This window comes from Phascolarctos cinereus, unplaced genomic scaffold, assembly GCF_003287225.1.
Source record: "Phascolarctos cinereus isolate Bilbo 61053 unplaced genomic scaffold, phaCin_HiC Scaffold_7;HRSCAF=346, whole genome shotgun sequence".
NCBI lineage: Eukaryota > Metazoa > Chordata > Mammalia > Diprotodontia > Phascolarctidae > Phascolarctos > Phascolarctos cinereus.
This window is the reverse complement of record NW_027556180.1, coordinates 101319209-101336650: the sequence shown is the minus strand read 5'-3', so window position 1 is coordinate 101336650 and position 17442 is coordinate 101319209. Positions and strand designations below refer to the sequence as shown.

The following is a 17442-nucleotide window of genomic DNA, read 5'->3' as shown; positions in this document are numbered from 1 at the left end:
TTTCCCTACATTATTGTTAAAGGAGTTAGGATATTATATGCACCATTCTCATTTTTTATGTTGGGTAGAAAGGATAAATGTAAGTGAGGCAATTTTATCTACTGCCACTGTAAAGCTTAAAAAAAGGGACAATCTTTGCCCTCAAGAAGGTTATATTTTGAAATGGGAAAACTATACACATAGGGAAGAAGTGATCAGGGAAGGGAATTTTGCTCTGGGGAGGTGAATAGTGGAAGGGGGTATGTATGTTGCCTGGCAAATGGTCAGGAAGATGTGTCTGTGTTCAAGTCAGACCTTTGACACATACTAGTTATGTGATCCTAGGATAGTCAACTAACTTACCAGTGCCCTGGACAGCTCTCTAAGATAATAAGTTGCAGAATCCCCTGTTTTTAAATATAAATATTTTGTAAATAAGTTTTTTCCTGATGTCTTTTTTTTTAATGTCACTACAACTTCCACCCATATCTCTCTAAATCCCATGTAACAAATAGTATTTTTAAAGACAAAAAAGAAGGAAGAAAGTCAGAGGGAGAAAAATCAGCCTAACTGATCAATACTTTTTTTTTAAATATAAAAATAAGTGAATTGGACAGAATTAAGAGATGAATCTCTCACCTCTACAAAAGAAGTGTGAATGTGTTCTCATCTCTTCTTTAAAGCCATGCTTATTCTTTATAAATTTGTAACATTTGCTTTTGATTTTGTGTGTGTGTGTGTGTGTGTATTTTGTTGTTCTTTCTATTTATATTGATGGTGTCATGGTTGTTTTCTTAGCTCTGCTTATTTTGCCCTGCATCAATTCAAATATTTCTTTCCATATTTCTCTGGATCCAGCACAGTAATATTCCATTATGTTCATGTTCCCCAGTTTTGAAATATTGCCTATTCCCTAAATGGTGGGCATCTTTGTTTCCTATTCTTTGCTATCACAGAAAGCGCTGCTGTAAATATTTGGTGTATGTAGGGACTTTGTTCTTATCGGTGGCTTCCTGCAGTATAAGCCTCATATGAGCTTTTCTTCCAAAATACAAGCAAAAAAAATATTCATATATACTGCCTGCTTTTCACAGTTGATTTGTAATAAATGTTTTCTGAATTGAATCCAGGCACTTTGTTCTTGTCATTAGTTTCCACCGTCTTCCCACATCAAATATTCAAATATATATATATATATATATATATATATATATATATATATATATATTCAAAATGGGTGATACCACCCCCCAGGGGATGCTGCAATGGTGGGGGGGGTGAAATTGAAGGATGTTAAATAAAAATAAGGGGTGGTGGAAGCTTCAGGAAAGAAAGGAAGAGAACATTTTGAAAAAACATTTGTACATGTTTCATCTATTGTGTGACAGAGTTAAAGTCGTAGTGATTGCATTATTTTCCAAATAAACCCACAAAATGTAAGTTATAACTGATCAGTGGTCAAGTCCGCCACAGGTCTCAACAAGCAAGTGTTGGCAAGCCAGCATGTTATACATAGGAAGTCCAGCATGCATGGGGAAGAATATGTGCATGTAATGACTTGTTTACAATATAATACTATGTGGTTACATGATACAATATTGCATCATCAAAATTTCAATTCAGGGAAAAAAAACCTCACAAATTTACAATAAATTATTAAATTTAAGATGTGTCATTTTTTTAAAAAGCATTTTATATATTTTTTGAAATAACAAATTTTTTTAAAAAACATTAAAGAGTTAAAGAAAATAGATTTTCAGGAGGGTGCTGAGTAATTTTTTTTTTAAAGGGGGAATTAGGCCAATAAATTTTGAAACCTCTGATATAGAAGGTACTTGAAATAACTGCTGTTGGTTTCTTGGGAACTCACACTTCGCTTTGTTTTTACTCTCATGCACTTAACATATTTCATTTTATACTATACTATATGTCCATTCTCTTTAACCTCCACACCTAGCATGGTAATTCACACATAGCAGACACTTAATAAATACTTGTTGAATGTTTTTGAGCATCTTTTCCTTCTGCTTTCATTTTTTCCTGGTTACATAGTAGTAACATTTAAAAAAAAACCAAACAGAAGACTAGAATATTTCTATAAAAGAGGATTGTGATAAATATCCTTCCTTGGAAATGTCAAGAGAGTAGGGATAGGGACTGGAGCTGTGATTTCATTGCTCTAGAGGACATCTTGGTGAGAAAACAATCTATACCAAGGTAAGTCAACTCCTCAGTAACATACAATTCTAGAGAATTGCCTAGAGCAGAGGTTTTGTTCTGCTTATAACTAATCCCTCTTTGAGCCTACCATCCCTCTTTTTTCTTTTTCCTTGTTCCATCCTGTTTTCCTAGTTAAGTTAAATGCACTCATACACCAGAAAGAGAGAGGGGGAGGGGGGGAGAGAGAGAGAGAGAGACAGAGAGAGAGAGAGAGAGAGAATGTGTGTGTGTGTGTGTGTGTGTGTGTGTGTGTGTACTGCCCTCCTTTAGACAGATTAAGATAAAACTGAGGTTCAGATACTGTCTACTCTCCCCACCCAGATGACATTAGGACTGATTAGGACTGAGGGATGCACATGTTGCTGCCTACCTTGTTAGAAGGCCTAGTATCATTTCTAATTGCTCATTTGGGTCTGCCTTTTTATTTCTCTCTCTCTCTCTCTCTCTCTCTCTCTCTCTCTCTCTCTCTCTCTCTCTCTCTCTCTCTCTCTCTCTCTCTCTGGTTTTTTTTTTTGGTTAGATAATTGACTTGCCCAGGGTCACACAGCTAGTAAGTGTCCAGTGTTTGGTCTGAGGCCGGTTTTGAAGTCAGGTCCTCCTGACTTCAGGGCCAGGGCTGTATCCACTGTGCCACCTAGCTGCCCCCCTTTTTGTTTCTCTTGACTCCTGTGTTTCTATCTCACAGTTTCTGGTCACCTCCTATCTTTTCATCAGTAATGCTTGCAAGTCATTTGTGCCATAGAACCATGGTCAGTTTAATAGATTACACAAAGTACTCAACCTATTGTGATCCTGAGTGTGGTTACTTGGTATTTGAACTCTTTTTTTTTTCTGACTGCTTTCAATATTTCTTTTTCTTTGACCAGGAAGCTTGAATAATTTTCCTGGGAGTTTTCTTTTAGGGGTTTATTTCAGGAGATAATCAGTAGATTCTTTTTACGTTCACTTTGCCCTCTTGTTCTAATAGGTTTAGGCAGTTTCTGTTTATGATTTCTTGAAATATGATGTCCAAGATTGCTTTTATTTTCTAACTTTTGACTTTGTTTTAGTATTTGTTATTGTCTCATGGGTCATTAACTTTTATTTGGCCCATTCATGAAGCTATAGAAGAATTTTGCTTTCCTAAGTGAAAGTTGAGTATATCAGAAATTGGTGAGGCATTTGTGTCACTGTATTGTGTTAATTAAAAGGATACATTGAATTCCGTGATTTATAACTCATTCACTATTTAGAAGCCATTTTCAAAGTCACATCTAATTCTCCATAAAAAAAAAATTACAAGATGAATTATTTGGTGAAATGTAACAGTTTTGTACTTACACATTGGGTTATAAAATGTTAAAATCCTTGTATCATTAGTTAGTTACCTTTTTGTTTAAGATTTTTTTTACTTGATTATTTGTAGGTTCCCCTATGGTATAGTGTGGTTCTAAGAAAATAGGCAAAGAAAAAAATACCTTTATATAAATAGCGCATACTTGTTTTCATTATGTTCATATGAGGATACTCACCTTGCTCATTCTGTTCCAATCCTTAGCAGAAAATATGCCAATCAATCATTTGATGTTATCATAGTGCAAAGAATCCTATAATTGTGATAACATCAAAATAACTTATAGTGTTATAATTGAGAACTCAAGTTAAAAATATTTGTTAAGTGTCTACTATGTGCTAGGGACTGTGGCATCTTTGTTACCCAGGCAGTTTTCAGAATAATGTACAAGCCTTTCTAATCATAGTTATTTATGTAATCTACACTTTCAACCTTAAAAGCATTGAATTGTGGCCATGATGATCTCTTAACCATTAGATTGGCAGTCTTTGAGTGGCATCTGTCTGAGTTTTCATGGAAGATTGCTCCTTTTTTGTCTTTGTTTGATAGGAAATCATCATTATCAGCTCAACATATCCAAAAACAAACTTACAAACTTTTTTCCCCCCTTGAATTCATTACTTCTGCTTATAGTGATATCTTTCATCCAATTTTTTATGTTCAAAAGTCTTGGGGTTATCTTTTGACTATTCCTTCTGTCTTTCTTTTCCTATATGATGTTATTTCAGTCTCTACTAGTTATTTGCATCATAATGCTTCTTCTGTCCCCTACCCACCCCCACATGTGATATCCCCATGGCTCTTATTTTGTTTCTGTCTGATTATGAAGTATCTTAAAACTTGTATCATTGGAATATATCCATTTCGTTATTAGAGATATTATACACTTGATTATGATACCCCCTGACATTCCAGTCACAGAACTATTTTAGTTAAATAATTCAGAATTATTAAAGTGCAGGATTAGTGACAAGTAATTTCTTCTAATATGCTGTAAATTAGTTCTTTAAATTAGTGAAATTTAAAGAGGAAAAAGAAAAATGCTGTATTGGTGGCCTAAAAAGTTTGAACTGTTTTTCTTTATAATTTTGTAGAATCATTCAGTTGTTAATATTTATTAAGCCCTTACTACAGGCAAGATACATAGGGGCTAGGGATGTAACATACAATAAAACAGTTTATGAAGTACAGTAAATGAAATTACAGTATCTTAGGAGACATGGGAGAAGGGAAGGGAGAAGTAAGTAATGCTAAGATTCTACTGGCTAGAAAAAAAATCCTGGACTAATATGGTATTAACAGGGACCATTCTTAGTGAATAAGCATATCTTTCTGTGCCAACAATATGCTTTTATGCCTGTGGTTAAACTGCTGTAGTTATTGACTGAATCATTGTATAAATGCCTTGTTTAATGTTTCCTCTCCCATATCCCCAACTTTTCTTTAAAATGTTAAAAGACAAAAAATTGTATTTAGAAAAAAATCACTTAAAATAAGGTATTATGGAGAATATTATATTTTACAGTGAAAGGGAAGCACGAAAAATTATTGCCTATTTCTGCCTACATCCTCAGAGGTGATGGTTTATAGATTGAGTTGAACAAGAATTAAAGGCCTTCTTTGTGCAAAGCACTGTTCTTACCCTGGGGAAGATATAAAGGACAGATAAGAGAGAGTCCTTGTCCTTGTGGAATTTGTATTGTAGTAAAGCCTTTTCTTTTCATCATAAACACTTTTCATCAATGACTTTAATTGAATGAATTTTCATTATACCTATTATGTGCCAGGCTCTGCTAGACCCTGAGGCCACAAAGACTAAATTAAAATAATTCCTCTAACAGGTACACGGCTAAATAAATACATAATAATTTGAGGATTATAAAGCACTAACTGGAGTTTTGGAGAGAAGAGGTGTCACAAAGTTTTGTATAGGAAGTGGAGCAAGGTGAGTCTTGAAGCTCTGTTCAGAGACCAGTAGGAGAGAAAGGAGTGCCTATACAATGCTTATGTGAAGAAACTGGGAAACTGAATGCTGAGTTCTAGGAACAACTGACACGCTTGTTTGGCTGGATTGCTGAGTGTAGGGGGACACAATATAAAATAATTTTGAATTACTTATAGTACCAATACAAGCTTGATAATATCTCTGTTGTCTTAATTATCTGAACTGAAAGTACAGCATTTACATACAGTCAGAAAAGTCATAAATTACAAAAACTATTGAACTCGTTCTCATTTTCCTAGAATATCAGTCAACGCTCTATGAAGAGAGCTCATTAACATTCATAAAGTAGCATCCTGTTCAAGTTATAATATATTCAGTGTATCACACATTTAGATTTTGTGTAGCTACTTATTTTTATAATAAAAGGGCAGAGTTGCTTCAGGTGACCCAAAAGATTTTGAGATCAATTTAACCTGAACAATTTCTTTATCCATAACAGTTGGCTCTTGACCTATGACTAGCCTTACATTAGTTAGGGCATCATTTATTTCTCCTGAATTTCTCAGAGATGTTAAATGTGTATAGATACCCACTTATGTGCACAGAGCTTGCTGTTCAGTATTCTACAAAAATAAGAAATGTAGGTAAATTAAACTCATTTATAAATTTTTTTAAAAAACTTCATCTTAGCATCTGTTTTCAATTTTTACTCTAAATGAGCTTTTTACCATCATTGTTAACAGATAGTAAAGTCAGTTAAACCCGTTCCACTTCCCTCATCCTACTTCTGTTGCTGCCCCTACATGAAGGCAAGATCAAGCCAATCAACAGAATGGAAAATTACGGGAAGCAGGGGCTTGGACAATTCCATAACATTATGAGCATGCATATCTTTATAATAAGAATAATGAAATTGGGAGGAAAATCTCTGAGAGACCATTAATTATCACATCTCCTATAAAACTGTATTTAACTTATTCCATATATTTGAGTATCTTTCCTATAGCACAAACTTAGGAAATTCCTACAATTTTCCTTGTCAACCTGGTCTAATATTTAGATCCTTTATTGTTAGGAAATTCTTCCTGAGAGTAAATCTTTTAAAATTCTTGTAATTTTAAGCCCATTTTCTTTATTGAGTGAAGACCAAGAAATGCTAGTAGCTTCTTAGCATAACAAACTTGTAGACCACTAAATCACTCCTTAGTCGTCTTTTTAACCTGACCCCATAGGTCTTCTGTTCTGCACTCCTAATATTTTTAATTATTCTTCTTTGAATCCTAAAAAGTTTTCCAAATTTTGTTACTTTGATATTTTTTCTTCATAAGTTTTCATATGACTGTCTTAAAATTAACTGTTTTATTATTTGCCGGGAGACAGCATGCTAGGTGACATAAATAACTTTTCTAATAGCCATTGTTTACTGCGCAAAAAGGATGGGGAGAGATGGAAAGGGACAATTATCTGATACAAGATAGTTATAAGTGCTAACATCTTACTAGATTCCAGAGTCTATTGATCAGGGAGAAAAGAGCAGAACAGCTTTTCATTTGGTCTGGACTAGCATCCCACTGGTGAATAGACGTAGGAAACAAAGTTTGGAAAGGGACCTTCAAAAGACTGTAACTTAGCTTTGGTAGTTAAGAGAAAACACCATTGCAACTATTTTAGGAGTCAGTTTAGCAAGAGACTAGCTAACATAATCAAGAATATATTATACAAAAACTTGAAAATGAAAAAGAGAAACACCAATAAAAATAGAAACATTGAAGACAACAAGTAAAATATAAATAGAAAAATAACAGTGAAGGAAGAACAAAATAAAAAGGAAGAGGGTGGGAAATATAAATGATGTCATATATCTTTCTGCTATTACACAGAATGTAGACTTTAAAAAAATGTGAATTTGACATTTTAACATAAGGAGGTAAATAAGTCTTAAAGGTATTGCTTAGAACAGGTTGCTTGAGCTACACGATCAGAATATGAAAGTGGAAAGTTGTAATTGAGGCATAAGAAACCTATAGTAATGGAGACATAGCATTGTCCATCTAGGTATATATCTATATGGATATACATAAATCTGAAGGGAATGGAAAGCATTTTAACAAGGATAAAAGGAAAAGTGAAGTTGTAACAACTCTCTGAAGTCTTAAAGTCAGGATTCCAATATGGGATGAAACATTAGGCTATATGACTTCTAATGTCAGTATTCTAGGTAGAATTAGATGAGGGAATGAGTTGGCTCAGGTTCAAGTTGTGATCTGACCAAATAGTATATTTTCAGTGGCAGTGGGAATATCCATGAGAGTCCAAAGAGGGGGCAGAGGTGAGATGTCACTATAATCTAACCAGTGTTTTGCCACAAATCAGCCCATATAGTACAAGACAAAAATATGGGTGTGATATGCCAAGAGGATCAGAACATGATAATCAACCAGTTTTCCAGGCTTGGGTCAGAGGGAAGTCTATGGAGTGGCAGCAATAGAGATGATGACTGTTTGGGGATTTCTGGGAATTCTTGGGGTGTGTGTGTGTGTGTGTGTGTGTGTGTGTGTGTGTGTGTGTGTGTGTATTAAACTCAGCTGTAACTGTTGGCCTTTTCCCAGATTCACTGAACAATGAATTCTCAGATTCTATAATTCTATCAAAATTTTATATAGAACATAATTTTAAACTTAAAAACAAATCCCCTCATAGGATGACAACGTCATTGAAGAAGTAGCTGTATGGGCCCCTTTCCATACCTCTTGTAAAGAGAAGGGAGACAAAAGGAAGGCATTTACCAGTGACTGGGGAATTTAGATCAGGATGCAATTTTATGTTCCCTAAAAGTATAAAGCGCTTAAAGAGAAAGGAGAATCATTCCTTGCTGTTCTTTGTTCTGTAACGTGACATTAATATTATTTAAGAATTCATTCAGAGAAGATACTTCTTTATGTAAGACTGTGTCTATTTCACATATATATATGTATGTATACATACATGTATGTATGCATATGTATATTCACACATGCACATGTTGCTTTAAATGTTGCTCTAACCTGTATCACATGCAACATTTTGGAATATATTATATCTAGATTAGTAGGTTTAATAAAGACAAATATATTTTTGATAGGAAAAATGATTTGAAATTCTGTGACGTTTATATGTCTTATGAGTGTTCTTATGCTCATTCCATTCAGTCCTTTTTCCAAAGAAAGGTACCACACAATTTGAGGGAGGGAGGGATGTCAGAGAGGGGAATGGTAGACAATAGGGGTAAATTAATGAACTCAATGTTCACTGTTAATAATGATCCTGAAGACACATCAGAGAAACATGGAAATATTTAGGCTTGGAGATGTCAGTAGTCATGAAGCTGAGAAAAGTAAATATTGAAAAAAAATGAAACGAGATTGATAACAGATCAGTGAATGCTAAAAGCTCAAGATCTAGAGTCAGGATCTGAGTTCATATTGCAGCTCTGTCATTAATAGGGGCAGAGTACTCCAGATCTATTCCTGCCTGGCCTTGTTTCTCTGAACCATAGTTAAAAAAATAACAAAGAATCCCTTAATCTCTAGCATTGAGTAGAAGACCACGAGTAACTGCATCAAACTGTAAGTTAGCAAAAGTGCTCTAATAGAATTGAGATAGCATCATGGTCAGGGTTGGACCTGTATAGTAAATCTAGCTCATAATGTACATTTTAGTCAAAATTTTGTGCAGTGATCTCAGTTGACTTATAGCTCACGTTTGCCTATCAATTCTCTTCTAGAAGAAAATAATGTATGGTATAGATATAAGTAAATATGTATACACAGATGTCAGATATGTTAGTGAGAGTCATTAAAGTTTGGAATAATTTACAAATCTTTGGTCTGTTTCATTTCTTTAGTCTTAAACCATATTTTACACCATTATGCTCTGTGTCTACTTTCTCAGAAGATCCAGGAATATGTTGACCTGGTGTGGATGATCTTGTCCACTTCTTTGTAAAATTTTTATATTCTTTCATCCTCTGCAACAGATGCTGGTGCATAAATTGCAATTTTTCTCATCACAGTTTCTTAGCTTAATCTTAGATTAATTAAGCACACAGAAAGAAGTGATGTCATATATCCTATGAGACCATGGTTCTTTGTTGTCCTTGGATGCAGAATAAAACCTATTCCACCAATTCCTTCATTAACTTCTATAAATAAAACTGATGAGCTGTCCATTTGTCATTTAAATCAGGTTATATATATTTTAGGAACAATAATTAGGCATTATAGACTGTCTAAAAACTGTGTGACTCTTAGATTTCTCTGCTACTCCTTGACTGCAGATGTAGAAGGGGGTCATCCTGGATAAGAAGGTTGCACAAGTGAAAAGGGTCTTGGATTTGGAATCAGAGGATCTGGGTTCCAATCCTGGCTTTGTTGCTTACTGCTTATGTGACCTTAGCAATCACTTAAGTTCTCTGTGCCTCTATTTTATTATCTGTAAAAGGCCTCTAAATGTTCCTTCTAGTTCATTACAGTTTTACAATCTGTGATCCTTTGATTCTGTAATTCTGAAATTGAAGCCCAGTTTTAATTTGTCTGTTTCATGGTTCACCATCACCAAAGAATTTATTACCTAATGTCCAAACTGCTTGTGATGAATCTCTCTGTACTTATGTGAGCTAACCCTCATACAGAATGTATAGTTTGTCATCATTACCATATGCTTAAGCCTTTTACATTTGAGGGAAGCTACCACAGTTTGTATTCTACTAACATAGACTTCAAGAATCCAAAGTACCTTGAAAATGCCATTGAACTAATTGCATTTGCCTTCAGAACTTTAAAAACTTTCTTAGTGAAATATGCTCTGGCATCGAAAAGAAAAAAGAAAGGGCACTCTGATGTAGTCACAAATTTCCTAGACAATAATGTGTAGCTAAAGAGGTGTCTCATTCTGATCTGTTCTGAGGAGGAGGTCTATTCTGGTCTAAAATACAGAACTTGGAGAGACAAATGGATAGTTAGTGTCCAGGGTTCAGAATTCCATACTAGGACAGCAGCCAGCCAACAGTTGGGAAATAAGTGATTATATTATCCTATTTAATTACCTTTCTTCTTTTAGTCCATAACCAAATGAGCACAGGCCATATGTCATTAAGATCCATTTCTCATATACATATATACACAGTGCTAGCAATGATACCAAACTGTTTGGTTCTACAAACATTTATCTCTGACAGCAATTTTTTTAGTTGATGAATTATGTACTAAGAATGAAGGACAACATAGGGACAGGCCAAGTGCTCCCTTAGTCACCCTGTGATATTAAAAACACAAGCAGGTCTTCTTGTGATGTTAAAGGTGAGAAAGTCTCTTCACCAGATGGGTAGATCCACAGTAGAGAATCAAAGGGCAAATATGTAATTAGCATGAGTAGAAAGAGTTCCCACACCAGTGAAGTCATGACTCCATCAAGGTATCCACTTTGAGAAGCAAAGATCTGAAAAACAAATGCAAATAAGTGCCGTATAATATGAGACATCCTTCATAAAAGTCCTGCTCTCATGCCTCATTGAAATGATTCTTGCACCTTCTCTCCATTTTTCTACTGCTCCATTACGATCACTTTACAAATAGGCATAATATCTGTTTTCAAGCTTTTGAAGGGCTATCTTGAGGTGTGTATCTAGGGGATTAAATTTGTTCTGCTTAGACCCGAAGGCAGCACCAGGCACAGTGGGTAGAAATTATAGAGACAGGCTTCATCTTGATGTAAGGAAAATTTTTTTAATTAGAGCTATCTAGTAGTAGAAAGGGCTGTGCACACCCACTCCTAGGCCCTTTTGAGGTTGTTATTTGAATGCTGTCTGTCCACTCATTAGGGAAATTTTAGTGGTCAAGGACTTGTTAGACCACAGTGCCTTTGAGCTCCCATGCAAAACTGAGGTTCTGGGAGTTATAGTCATTGAAGAATAGTATTTGAGGAATCACTGAAGTAGACTGTAGGCAGCTTGTCTCTAGTTTCTCTCAAAGACAGATTTTTCTTTTTTTTTTTCCACTTTTAATAAATATTTTATTTACTGGCCAACAAAGTAGTTCTAAAACTGTAGCTTCTGGAACAACCACTTGTTTTTGCCTGTCTTGTACCTTTCCTCAAATTTGACCTTGGCCTCCCTCCTCCCCTTATGTTTTAGTGCAGGGTCATGGAACACATCCTTGTGGATGACTGTTTTGTCCCATGGGATAGCCACAGAGTATCTGGTGGGCATGAGGTGGTTGTAGTTATAAACTTTCACGAAGGGCTTGATTTTTGATCTGCAGTCTTCTTTTTGCCCACTGCTGCAGTCACTTTTCGAGGGTAGTGGTCAATACCTGACACCAAGACATGGCTGTAGGGCCTGTTGGAGTTCCCATCATCAATGTTCTTGATGATGACGGCTTTGCGCCCGGAGTACCACCCGGCCAGGACCAGCACCACCTTCCCGGGTTTCTTGAACTTGCCCATTTCGACACGAAGTGGGTCGCTCCTAGAGCCAAAAAAAGGAAAAAAAAAAAAGCTCGAAGACAGATTTTTCACTGCTCTTCTCTACTTTCTCCTTAATTTTTGCTTGATTCTTGTTGTTGAGTTAGACTTTTTAATTCCCTGTATCTCAAAAGAAATTATTTGATGTTTTTCTTCAATGCTTTATATGGTTAAAAAAAACCTTTTAGAAGTCATTTTCAAAATCTATTCTTACATAATAAAATATTTGAACAGTCTTAAAGTCTTTTATAATAGGCTTTCAACGAAAATGAATATTTAAAATTTTTAAGTACTATTGTTGAGATTCTCCTGTAGTGAAGGAGATTTAAATTGTGATGCTTCAATTTGACAAGTGAGTCCTTTTCACATGTAAGTGATGATATTATCCTATTTAATTACCTTTCTTCTTTTAGTCTATCACCAAATGAGCACAAGCACACATGATACATTCTAGTCATATCTCATTAAAATCCATTTCTCATATATACATATATATATAGATATACACACACACACATATACATATATATACACACATATATTTTTAAATAAATTTCAGATTTTCTTTCTGACAGTTTTAGATGCCCTGGACTTTAGATAAATAGAGAGGTGTGCTTTGGCTACGTTATTCTTGCTTTACAACATCAGTAGTCAAAGAAGTGTGGTCTAGGCCAAAAAAAAACTTGCCTTATTGACATGACAAGTTGTAAAACCACGCAAATGACTTAAACTTCACTTGCCTTCTTAAAGTTCTCATCTCTCAAAGGCAGGTGCCTTATCTGTCACCTAGACTTACCATAAGAAGATAATGGATATGAATATGTTTTGAAAATATTAAAACTGAATATATGACACAAGATACTACCTTTGTTTTCATGAGGTAATCATAAGGTTTTTCAGGTATTATGGCCTAGTAGATGGAATGCTAAACTTCAAATCAGAAGGCTTAAGATCAAATCCCTTCTCAGACATTTACCAGCTGAGTGATGAAAAGTGAGCCACTTAAGCCCTCAGACACTCAGTTTCCACATCTGCAAAATGGGATGAACAATACTTAGACTACTTACCTGATTCATTCATTCAATTGACATTTATTAAGCACCCACTATGTTTCAGGAACTATGCTAGGTGCTAGGGTTACAAGGATAGAAATGAAATAATCACCTCTCTCACAGAGTTTACATTCTATGGGGGGGGGAATCAATTATATAGATAAGTACATATAAAAATAAACCAGATGATGTTCAAGGAAAGGAGAACACTGAAAACTGGAGTGGGGGGGTGAGGAGGGGAACAGAATATGCCTTCTATTGATGACATTTGCACTTAGCCTTGAAGAGAGCTAGGGAATTTAAGAGACCAAAGGTAGGAAAAAGAGAATTATCTGGATGAGCTATGGCCCTTGTACAAGAGCAGATGCAGGAAGTAAAACCTGGATGGGAAACAGTAGGAGAATACATGAAAGAGATTCATGGGAACTTAGTCTAGAACAGGTAGGTTGGAGAACAGATTGTGAAGGGCTTTAAACGCTAAACATAAGAGTTTGTATTTTATTCTAGAGGCAGTTGGGAGCCAGGTAAGCTTCTTGAGATGAGCAGTGACATGATCAGATATATGCAAGAAAAGGGGTGGGAACTATCCTCCTAAGCCCCTACTCAATCCAGAACCACAAAGATGATGATAAATTTCTTTTGGTAATAGTATTTAAAGATTGCAGCTCTCCAAACAGAAACTCTCCAACTCACCCCCTTAACTCCCCCATCCTTCTAACGTGAAAAATAGTCGGAGGTTCCCCTAACAAAGAAACCTCAAAATCATAACAACCAACCCCTAAAATAGTTTTTCTCCTTAAAAAAAAAATGGAGTGTCCTACCATTCTCTTTGTTATCGAAGTCAGCTTAGCACAGTAGGAGCAGGCCAATATCTAGGATTCATAATGGGTAAAGAGGCTGCTGAAGTCATTCAGCAGCATTTGGACTACCTGCACAGGTTAGAAGGCATGAGGAAATAAGTCAGAGATCTCCTGCTCTTGCTCTGACTGTGGCAGTTCTGGGCAGGCTGTACAGTCATGGGGCATGTCATATCATAATTGGACTTTGGCATCAAGCTTATGGCCTTTGATACTCAGGTGAGGTGATGCTCGGGTTCAGTAAAGGCAAGTGCTACTTAATAAGGAGGGGCAAAAGTGTTGAGGTCCCTGGGGAACTAAGAAAGCTCCCAAAGAAATATCTTGAAGGTCCCAACAAGTTTCAGTGTTGGTCACCCCATTTGTCACTGCTCCTAAATAAACCATGAAAGCTGGCTGCTTGATCTTGGTCCACTAGGAACTGTAGCTTCTGGATCGTAGCCCAGTTTGTGCTCCTTCTGTAAATCACATCGTCATTCCAAGTTCCCTTACCTGCATGAGCAATGGAGAGCCAGGAAAAGTTGCACACATGTGAAAGGTGATCATTTTTTATGTTCCATTATGAACCTAAGTGGTAAGAGGAATAACTCAAGTTTTTCCCATTTTGTTATGCCGTTTCTGTTTCTGTCGCCTCCTCCAATGTTCCCCACACTGGGACATATTCAGTTCATTTAAACCAACATTGATTATCTTCTGTAAGTGAAAGGCTGCTTTAAGATACAATGTAGACTTTAGATGAGGCATGAGCCAAGCTGTCATGGAGCTTAGCAGTTTATGACATGCTCTAATTCCTCTTCTGGACCCTTTAATGTAGATATTCACCCAAGCTTCTTCTGTCTTTGGCCCTCCTCTGCTCTTTGTCTGCATTCAGGCTGCAAGCTTCAGCTATGCCTTGTAGACTGAGGTTTCAAACTCAACCTACCAAAGAACAATCTTAATATCTTTCCTGGAAAACCTTTCCTTCTGACTAACTTCATATATTGTCATCAACTTTGAGTGAATTTAAAGTAGTGTTTCTACTAAAATTATTTTAAACTTTGAAAGTATAATTAAATAATATTTACTAAAATGCCCTAATAATCGTGATTTCATCAATGTGATTGTTCTTTCCACCAATTCATATTATAATCCATATGGTTTTCATTAATAGATGTGTCTCCCCCATCCCATTACTTGGTAGTCAGTCTTCTAAAGATGATGCTTGTATTTTTGTATACCTTAAAAATATTTAAATATCTAGTATAATACATGTGCTGCTTTTACTACTTTTTATTTATCAAATTCTTAATATAATATACAGGGACAATATTTCCATTAAAAAAAATTAAAAGCTAGTGGAGGCAAACTGTTGTATTTTAAATTCTAAGTATGCATCAATTATTTAATGGCATTGTGTTGAACTGTGGTTTTTTAAAAAGGTAGTATTGGGAAGCCGTTTGCTTAGAGTTCTTTTCACTTCTCAGCATTTAGGACTGAAAGTTATGTAGATTATTCATGTGTATATCTATATGTCTATATCTATATATAACACCATAAATTATGTGTGTATGTGTATCTTTACACATATATTTATATACACACATGTGCATGCAGATATATACACAATATACATACCATACACACATGCATGTACATATACAACATATACATGCACCTATACATATACATACATACATATGTACATGCACGCATAATTAAACTTGGAGTTTAATTCAGAAGGTTTTGTGATACACACACACACACACACACACACACACAAAACCTTTGTTATTTATAGACTGTATATCCAGCTCAAATGATTATGTCTTTTAATTAATTCTCTGTGAGCTTGGAGTAGGGAAGTTTCTCCCTAGTCTCAAAAGACCATTTCTGCTCTATCCTTCAGTACACTTCAGTGTCTGATGAGTTTTCCTTTGACTCCTAGAGTCAGAAGATCATTATGATGAAGTATGAATGATAATTTACCAGGAACATGCTAACAAAATTTAGTGTGCAAATATGTAATTTCGTACTCTGAATTCATTCAGCAGCACCTCTAACAACAAACACCCTTCTAAGCCTCTGGTCAACTTTAGAATAAAAGCCATTGCCTTGAAAGTAACCTGTTTCTGGAAGGAAAATGTGATTTTTGATAATCTGGTTATGAAACAGTTCTGACAGAAGCTACTTTCCACTTAAGGTTATTTTGTGGCTGCACTTACATAAAGAGCAGTGCTCTGAAGTGAATCAGTTGAATCTGGTTACTCTTTACCAGATAGCAACACAAACACTAATGAGGTAAATTTCATTAAGAGACAGCTGATTTATAAGTGAGTTAAAGATCTCTCTCAATTTGAAATTGCTGGTTTCCTCTTGGCATTTGGTCTTTTTTCCCCTACCTTTAACTATTCCAACCCCTGTGTTGTCTTTGACATTGCTATGGTAACCCTCAGGGCTGATGGAATTCCCTCAATCTCTTTTCACAGAGGGTGATGAGACAGGAGTGATGGATAGTCTGCTGGAGGCCTTGCAATCAGGTGCTGCTTTCCGAGACCGAAGAAAAAGGACACCCCGGCCTAAAGGTGAATATTACACTTGTTTCATGTTAGTTTCTAGGGAATTATAACATAGAAGAACCTTTTATTATTATTTTTATTATTTCTTTAAAGAAATACGTGATGAATGCACTGCTCTGGGCTATGACTGTTAAGAAGTTCTACCATTTTGTTTAATCCTTTCCTTGCAATAACAGATGTCACAGATGCTCAGTCCGGTTGGCTGACATCAGTACCATTTACAAATCTATATGCTGAACTTAACATAGACTTATTAGCATGACAAAATTCAGCTGCAGAACCATATGTATCTTATCTTTTTGGAGATCATAGTATAAAAGTTGAATGAGAAGTGGAAGTCACAACATTCTCTACTAAGTCAAGTATTTCATTGGTAGTATAGCATTGCCTTGCTTTCAGAAACATTTAATCTGAGGAGAAAAAAAACCTAGCTAAAATAGTTATGATTTTGAGGAATAGATTGTTATATTAAGTTTCTTTTGTTGCTATTTTTTTTAAATAGATATCCGACAAAGTCTCAGTCCGATCTCACAGAGGCCTGTTCTGAAAGCTTGTAACCATGGTAATCAACAATATTTATGAATTGAATGTTCTTCTTATCTACTTTCATCCTATTAATGTATGATTTCAGTAGGCTGTGTTGATACTCTCAAGTTTCTAAGTAACTAAAAGTGAAAATGTATAGTTGATACCTATACAAATAAGGATAATGTAAGGATCCCATCCCTTCGTAGTTACTTAGAGGTGGTTTCTTATGTTGTACTGTCATTTACTGGATTGTAAAAAAGGAGGCACTGAGTTTATTGTTTGCAGAAGCAATGATAAGATAGTCTTTGATAACTGCTGTTCAGAGTTCCTTTTCATAGAGTATAAACACTCATTTTAAATAGGTGGAAAAGTGGAATATCTCACCTGAGGGCATAATTTAAAATATTGAATTAGAGAACCTTTTCCTTCACTGTATTTCCTCCCATTAATCATTGTTCTTTGAAACAATTCAACCAAT

General features: G+C 35.4%; 1 protein-coding gene and 1 pseudogene across 1 annotated transcript in view; one reads left to right on the top strand and one right to left on the bottom strand.

Annotated features, from left to right (window-relative positions):
• Window positions 1–17442, top strand: part of DIAPH3 (diaphanous related formin 3) — a 447621-nt gene that overhangs the window by 303471 nt on the left and 126708 nt on the right. The window contains exons 26-27 of the mRNA XM_021006402.2: window positions 16347–16442; window positions 16939–16998. Coding sequence (XP_020862061.1) covers window positions 16347–16442; window positions 16939–16998 — 156 coding nt within the window. The remainder of the gene's footprint in view (window positions 1–16346; window positions 16443–16938; window positions 16999–17442) is intronic.
• LOC110221691 (large ribosomal subunit protein eL27 pseudogene) lies at window positions 11539–11964 on the bottom strand (annotated as a pseudogene).